An 8,248-nucleotide genomic window follows, 5' to 3' on the forward strand; every position below is an offset into this window, starting at 1 on the left:
ATAGTTATAATAAATAACTTAGGCATCTTTTTTGAATGCCCATAAATATGAACAGTTTAATCTGTTTGATATTTTCTAAATTTAACGCAAAAAAGCGCGATGTTTATTATGCATAGTGAATAAACTAATTAAACCGATTTCAAATATTTTTTTTATATGTTTCTGTAAGCGAACATAGGCTAAATACAGTCAAAACTGTTTATGGATACATTAAGAACATACCCGTTATATTGACCAAAATCAAAGGTCCTGGCTGAATTCTATTTACTAGGGACAATGTCATCGGCTCTTGCGACTATCCATTTCACGACCAAATGTGAGTAATCCCTTGCAGGTCGTTATAACAGATTATGACTGGAATATATTTTTATAAAAAAAAACGTATTTCTTATGCAAGTAACAACAAAACTGACGTATGTTTATTGTGCTGAAATGATGTATATTCAATAAAATTATTGAATACAAAGCTATATTTTTTTTAGCCAAAGGAACTTTTACTTTACTTAGATTACAAACTGCACTATAATGAAGGAATGCAGACGAAGATTGGGTTTTATAAGCCACATTGTCTTTCCGCGGACTCTGCTTACGACCGAATCTGACGGACATATGAAAGATAAAAATAAAAGCGATATATCTATACAGTTGTCTTTATTGTAAAATCAATTATTGATATTTATAATAAACCGGATCGAGACAAGTGTAATGTGTGAGAAAGATACACGATTTCCGCTGCCTTTGTGTGACGTCCACACTGTTGATGCTAAATTACTCGTAATCTAACATTTGCTTTACAATTCTTACGTTACACTTGTCTGAACTCGGCCTAACATGTAGTAAATACAAACATTAGTTAGACCCGTATTCCAATTCACGTCACTGTCTAATGTGTTAACTTCTTTGATTTGGATTTCATTTTAGTCATTTTAGAATACGTGTCTGAATAAACTATTAAGAGAACGTCTAAAGTATTAAAAAAAACTTTTCAATTCACTATGCGTGCTTATAATATTCAGATACCAGAATTAATGTATACAGCCGAAAGTAAACTAAAACAATTAGATCTTTGGATTTCTTAAAATATTTAATGTTTTTTCAATTTAACTTTGAAGCTCATTATAGTAACTTCATAATGTATCATTTCATAAACACAGAGGGCGAATTCAAATAGTCAATAATTACAATAAATTCATATATTTATACTTTTACATAATATTGTTTAAGTAAGCTTTCATAGCACCTATAGTTACAACTAACTTAATTGATTAAATGGTAAATATTGTGCATTTAATGATAAAAAAATACATTCTTAATCTAAGAGAGCATGGAATGAATCTAAATAAATTGCAGATAATATCAAAATATAATTTTAGAAAAATATGATTTTCATGGAAATTCTCTCGTTTGGCATTGCGATTGCACATTTAATTAACCTAAGAACTTTGAAACAGTACTAAATGCAATTCAAGCATTGGTTAAATACTTATGTTTTATTCACTTTCATACAATATCTTATAAATTGAGATTGAATCTGTTAATAAAAGTTCCATGATCCATCAAAACGCGCAAAATTGTCACAGACTACAGCATTATTAGACAAAAACTATAGAAATTGCGCCTTAGTATCAATACAATTAAAACTCCTTCGTGATGTAAACTTCTTGGAATTTAAATTTGACTTGTACTACATTTCCTTTATATTACTTTATATACTGTATGAAAACTTAAATTAATAGTAATAGTTATGAATGCATTGCAAATTGGAAGACAAAATTCGATAAGAATATATAGTGCCATAGTATATAAAATATAATAAGCTTAAACCTAAGTATAGGCCGTTTGCAAAAGATAGATGAAAAATAGTTAATATATCACAAGATACAAGAATAAATGCATTTAATATTATACAATTTCCTAACATATTGTTAGGGATTACATTTCCAACCAAATTTAAACGCGATTCTAACTGTCGCGATGATGACCGATCCATCAGACATTTAAAATTTACGACTACAATCACTGGGATGACGTCATACCCTGAAACGCAATAGCGATCTATCGTTGTGTATAGATTTAGAGATCATTTTATTCCGATCTCTCTATACTCTATACACAACGTCTTGACTTGCCACTTGGGCCTTCTGACCAGTGAATTACACTCATCGGTCAACCTGAAGGCCAGGACAATACATTATTTCCTTCAAGGTTCTATTAAAATAGTACATTGTAATGTACTGCTTTAAAAAAAAAACGATACGTATTTATAAACAATCGTATTAGTGCTCAAAAAAATCTACGAATCGGTTACACAAAGTGTATTTGTCCTTAGAAACTTGTAACCAAGACAAAAAAGTGGTACTTTTTTAGTACATGTTATTTTAATATGAAGTATTATAGTATACTTTGCAGTAGGCCAGTATTGAAACATATAATCGAGATTAAAGCAGTATTGGGAGCTGTCAAAACTTGTATATTTGACTAAAAATAAATCATAGGCTCATATACATATCAAACTTGCTACTGATAACTGATATTCAATTGTGATGGAAAAATGTTACAAAGCTAAGAAATTCTACAACTCTTCAGATAATCCTCTGAAACTACCCTCAAACTCAAGATATTCCCAACTACCCTCAACTTTTCTACAACACATTTTTTTTACTTTTAAGATATATCAGTTAAAAACTTGCAGTTAACAGTCCAGTTTTAACACTTAATCGTCCGTTTCAATACGTGTGTCCGTAATGTGTGTCCGGCAATCAGGATCTCATAACAGGTTTCCGAAGCAAAAGTGCAGAGTCAGCAGACACAATCGGCAACTCGTTGGTACAGTGGTATTTGATGAGGTGAGGCACGCTCTCGAAGACTCGGTCCTTAGTTCGAACCTGTAATTAATTCAAATATACATTAAATATATGCTCTTCTTATGAAGTATTCATCAAACAAACGAATAAAGACGAAATATGAACAGTTGATACTACAGAGAAGTTGATAGATGCGCTATTATCTATAATTAAAAAACCAATTTTAAGCCATCCCTAAGCACAACTAGAACCAGTTAGGTGCTATGAAAATTAATAATAAATATAAAAATAATGTAACACTGTTATTATTTTATTGTTAACTGTCAAACTATAAAGTTCGACATTTAAAGTTTAAATATGAAAAAAAAAACCCACAAGCAACTTGCTATTTTCTTGAAATTAAGGGGTATTGGTTTGGAAATTCACTTACCACTCCATTAGGATCGACAAGCAGCAAATGTTTGTGATGTCCGCGTCGAGATCCCGTCAACACAAACTGACCGGGGCACGCGCTTGACTCTCGGACTAGGAATTCGCCATCTTCCACCACCAACTGCAAACAAATAGATTTAAGTGTTTGAAGAGTCAGGTATTAGCATAAACTAAAAAGGGAAAGAGGGCACGGCTCAAATGAACCTTAATATATGTACTTGATAGATATAGGTATACATAAAAAAAACAGTCAACATGCACTCAAACTGAAATACATCTCAATCATTTTTCTCTATCTGCGAACTCTTGTTTATGCTATGGTGAAAAGAGACAGATGAGTTTAGTTAAAGCGGTGCAAATATGTACAGAGATTTTTTTATGAAAGAATATGTTCGTTATAAATTTATAGACACATAGTAAATAGTTGGTACCTTTTCTGCAGCACTTCTTGAGATAGCCCCATGGAACCATGGTTCCCTTGCGAGTAGAGCAGCCTGAGCGCTCGGCCCTAGAGGCTCGGCCTCTGCTCCCGCCGGGGACGTCCCGGGAGATGTCGACGATGACGTTAAAGGGGCTGCTGTGAAGGGCTCTGAAAATTGCAAAAACTGGCTATATGACAAGATTTAAAAAATAATTTAGCTTATGTATTTGTATTTTATAATACTGTTAAGTATTAAGGCTTTGAAACATTTATACTATTTTTTTAATTTTAGTAATCTTTTGGCGGGTGTAAATATAATTTTACATTTATAATTAAACCTGCCAAAAGATAAAACAAGATGGCGTCGTCCCTTTGACGGACCATGCGTTTTTTAGGTTTTATTCATTTATGTATTATACCAAAACACATATACCATAATTCAATCAAAAATAGTCTCAGTCATTAAACCCCAAAATAGTATTAGGCAGGCGAAATCATTTTCACACGAGATACAAGATTCGACACGTGATGTAGCAATATAAAATATAAAATCAATATTTATTATGTTTTTATTCCTTAATGAAAGCCATGATAGTCAAGAATTAAAGCCATGTTTTATACAAATAACTTCTTAGCAATACTTTTGTTTTTCATACTACCAAAGTTAAAGTTAATTGCAATTAAGAATATAAATATATGGTTCTGAAGTTCACCGAAACACATTATATAGTACATTTCTATATACTTACGCATATCAAATATGTCTGTATGATGGTTGGGTAGCAATGCGGTGGGGGGTGTGCGGGGCGGGGGTGTCTGGTTCACGTACTGACGAACGCTCTCTTCGCAACTGGAATAAAAAAAAAATTATATTAAATACGAGAATACATTCTACATTTATTCTCAGCTCTGGTAGAATGCGATCCATATGTGGTAAGGCGCGATAGACACGAGGTATTCTCTCTCTATCAGCTCTCTGATAACAAGATGCCTGGAGTGAGTGAGTTCTACATAGCCCCACATTGAGCATTTCTTGTGTTTATAATCTGGTGATAGTAATAATACACAAAATATTTCTATATTGTTTAAGACTTGAAATATACAAAATAATCACTGCATCATTTTATGGAAAAATAACTTCCGGTAATTCTTTAAAAAAATGCAAAAAAGTACTAAATTTACTGAAAGAACAGTATATTATACACATTCTTTAAAACATCTATTTCCTAATAAAGTAATAAATTGGTTATACAACAAAAATAGGTTCATAACTAAATGATTCATGAAGTATAATACTTATATGGCACAGTGTTAAGAAATCTTACCATCAATCACATAAACAACTTATATTCCACACAACTGTTGCTCTTCAATTCAATTACTGAATATTATGAATGTGAATACTCACATAATTTTCCTCTTACTTTATCTACAGATAATTATTCATATTAAAACATAATGAGTTCACCAGTTGATTCAGAACTTAAGTAAAATTAACTCTTTGAGATGTATTCCCAGTTATTTAATAAAAATTGAATAAAATTATTTCCTGCTTGCTTCTAAAAAATGTGGTTAACAAGTAGGATATCAGGTTGGCTAGGTCTTGTGATGTACACACCTGGACCAAACCCAGGAGGTACTAGAAAATGGACAAGTTACAAATACCCATAACCAACGAGCATGCATGGTCAATGTCATGAAAGCTGTGGTCAGGACTACAGTGCTACAGCACTTGGGAAATCCAAGGTCTGTAGTCTGTGCCTACCACTTAAGAAAAAATGGGTGAAAATATTAATAAATATTAAAAAAGGTATCTTATGGTATTTTTGAAGCAATTTATGTTGTCCTCAACTGTTAGCAGATAACCTATTACATATTATATTTAAATGAAACTACAGAATTTGTGCAAATTTTGACACAAGACACAAAATTACTTTAACACAAACTATCAGACATAAAACCCCTAGAACTTTATCATAATGCTAGATAGACATGCTAGAAATGTTTACAAATGCCAGATTATATGTACAATAAACCAAATAATAATAGTAACAAATATTCAGTTTTTAGCCTTAAGAGGTTTCTACATCAGAATAATTAGCTTAATTTACTTTAGTGTTGTATTAAAATGATAATGATAAATGAACTCACGAAGATATAGGTGGTAGTGAAGCCAATGGCGGCGGTGGTGGATGTCGATGGTGAGAAATCGGGGCGGCAGAGGGCGCCGGCTCGGGCGGGATTTTGTCCGGCATGTCATTGTAGTACTCACGATCTTCTAGAGGAGCCTCTGCAGACGCCGCGAGAGTCGAACCGTTTATATTCAACCTGGTAGTTAAAGTACATGTATTTATATGTACAATTAACTCATATAGTGGCGGTGAAGTATTAATGTCTGGTTCATTACAACATGAACAATATTTCATGTTTTCAATAAATACATAAAACAAATAAGCATATTTTGGCAATAAATTAAATGATTATTATTACATTTGATAAGTCATAACAAATATAATATTTATAAATTACTTTAAAAAAATATATTTGCTTGTAATCTGATGACAGTAAGTCTGTTGAAAATGTTACAATGAACATATTATATTTGTTATTTATAACTTAGATGGATTTCAATCAATAAATTTTTCTTTCCAGTCACAACATTTATCTTTCTGTTTTAACCAGTTTTTTGTAATATGAATCATACAAGGATATAAGGTAATGGTCTGAGTGAGTCATTACGCAAGCAAGATATGTTTTGAAACATATACTATTCAGCAATAGTTACAGTCAATATTTAACATGTGTTCTCCAATATGTACCAAAATGGTCAAGTCACAATGCAAAGCCCATTATAAGAAACCCCTAAATAACAAAAAACAAACCAAATGGATTTATTAAATAAGTAACAGTAACTTTTAATATCAGAATAGTTGTCATTTTAGTTTAAAACATTACTTACGAAGTAGGCTTTGTAAGAAACTCCTTAAACCGCAACTCAAATGCTTGTCCTATAGTAGCTATGACATCCTGAGCTAGCCTACCTCCACACTCTAGTACATAACAAGCTCGCCACTCAGTGGGGGGTACAGATTTAGCCACATATGCTACAAAGTCTAGTGAGTCCTGGAAAATTAAAGTCTTGAGGTTTTTAATTTGGCAAGTTAGGAAATTTTTTTATAAAATATTTTTAATTAAATGATTAAGGAATAGGATTGAAATTTAAATACTAACCTGATCACCACCAGAGGCAAATGAAACTCGGGGCATATCATGTCGGGCAATTGTTTCACCTCCCTCTAGGGCAGCCAATGTGATTGCTCTTGAAGAAACAGTTAATGCAACATTTGAACCTGAATGTGCCATTCGAGGCTTTGCAGCAAGAGCACAAGATGCTGCCTGACTAATGCGACGTTTTTTATCAGCTGACCTTAATCCTGCAGCTGCACATACTCTAGCAATACATTCTCTGAAACAAGAACAGAATAACTTGTACACATTTTATAAAAATAAGACTAGTGAATGCAAATTTATGTGATACGTACTTGGCTACTTGAGAGCGAGTTTCGAAGTCTAATTTCTTCATCGACGTTAACACCTCCATACACCCTATGTACTGCATAAAAATAAGTTTGTTATAGCAACAGAAATGTAGATATAGATAAAAGAGAGTGTAATCAAAATTTTACCCGCACTGCGTATGTAATACCATCGCTGGCCAAAACGGAATCGGGGTGAAGCCAACCCCTAGCCGGCTTTGCTACAAAGGGTCCGCTATCAGCCATCTCTACGCGGAGCCACAAGCACAGATAGGTAACTTATCCATAAACTTTACTAAATTTCCATCAATTGAACTTTCATTGTGATTCAAATAAATTCAGACCGTCATGATATTCTTCTAACAGGTAACTCCTTCAAATAAAATTAATTATCGTTATAAACTAAAACTACGAAATTGTATCACTTAAGATCACAACTATCACAAATATTAGTAGCTAGTTTAATTCGATAAGAAAAAAATTCAGTGTAAATTTATATTTTCATTTCACCTTTTCACTAGTGATCACAAATGTAAACTTTTTGACAATAAACGAAAATCAAAATACAATTAATGTATAATGACATTAATGACAATGACAACTTATGTCTGAAGCTGACAAATGACAACCAAGTAGCAACTAGCAACTTACAACATATACAATAGGATCTGTGCCAATATGTTTAGTTGTTATTGTTGTGACAACACTGTTACGCCATTATAGTTCCACAGTAATCCCTCGATACTGAACATGAAAAACTTAAAAGTACATATATTACTTATGTGAATCAATGAAACAAGAAAAAGGTGTAACAAATAAGAATTACTAGTAACTTCCAGACGCTAGAACGCATAAACGCAATTATTTCCACATAAAATCTATATCTAATGAGAGAGTTATGTAGGTGTGTAATGTCGAATTAATTTATTTTTCTAACCTAACGTTTAGTTTACCTGTGGTATATTCTGTCATGCTAGAAACATCTACCCTCTATATACTGTTTTCCTGGGAATCTTCTAAATTCTTCCACTTGCCTCTATTCCTCGCGACAATTT

At 32.4% G+C, this 8,248-nt stretch overlaps 1 protein-coding gene across 2 annotated transcripts; it reads right to left on the bottom strand.

The window, feature by feature from the left end:
* Positions 1-636: 636 nt before the first annotated feature.
* On the bottom strand, positions 637-7,747 carry LOC110994846 (SHC-transforming protein 1). 2 transcript variants are annotated; one of them, XM_022261726.2, is made up of 10 exons: positions 7,704-7,747; positions 7,344-7,566; positions 7,200-7,270; positions 6,889-7,123; positions 6,617-6,780; positions 5,809-5,985; positions 4,407-4,507; positions 3,668-3,825; positions 3,235-3,357; positions 637-2,885 (listed from the first exon to the last, which is right to left on the bottom strand). In XM_022261726.2, the coding sequence occupies exons 2-10, from the start codon at positions 7,437-7,439 to the stop codon at positions 2,760-2,762; spliced, it is 1,251 nt and encodes a 416-aa protein (XP_022117418.1). In that variant the 5' UTR covers positions 7,440-7,566; positions 7,704-7,747; the 3' UTR covers positions 637-2,759. The 2 variants fall into 2 exon arrangements, with proteins under 2 accessions (XP_022117418.1, XP_045484421.1); XM_045628465.1 differs by lacking the exon at positions 7,704-7,747 and having other exon boundaries at positions 7,344-7,697.
* Positions 7,748-8,248: the final 501 nt, after the last annotated feature.

The sequence above is a fragment of the Pieris rapae genome, chromosome 1 (genome assembly GCF_905147795.1).
Source record: "Pieris rapae chromosome 1, ilPieRapa1.1, whole genome shotgun sequence".
Taxonomy (NCBI): domain Eukaryota; kingdom Metazoa; phylum Arthropoda; class Insecta; order Lepidoptera; family Pieridae; genus Pieris; species Pieris rapae.

Bases quoted from the DNA above. Each gene is read 5' to 3' on its own strand.
- LOC110994846 (XM_022261726.2), bottom strand. From the start codon at position 7,439: ATGGCTGATAGCGGACCCTTTGTAGCAAAGCCGGCTAGGGGTTGGCTT. The intron at 3,826-4,406 runs GTAAGTATATAG...TGCAATTTTCAG, and splicing joins TACAGACATATTTGATATGC to AGCCCTTCACAGCAGCCCCT. The intron at 2,886-3,234 runs GTAAGTGAATTT...AATTAATTACAG, and splicing joins TTGTCGATCCTAATGGAGTG to GTTCGAACTAAGGACCGAGT.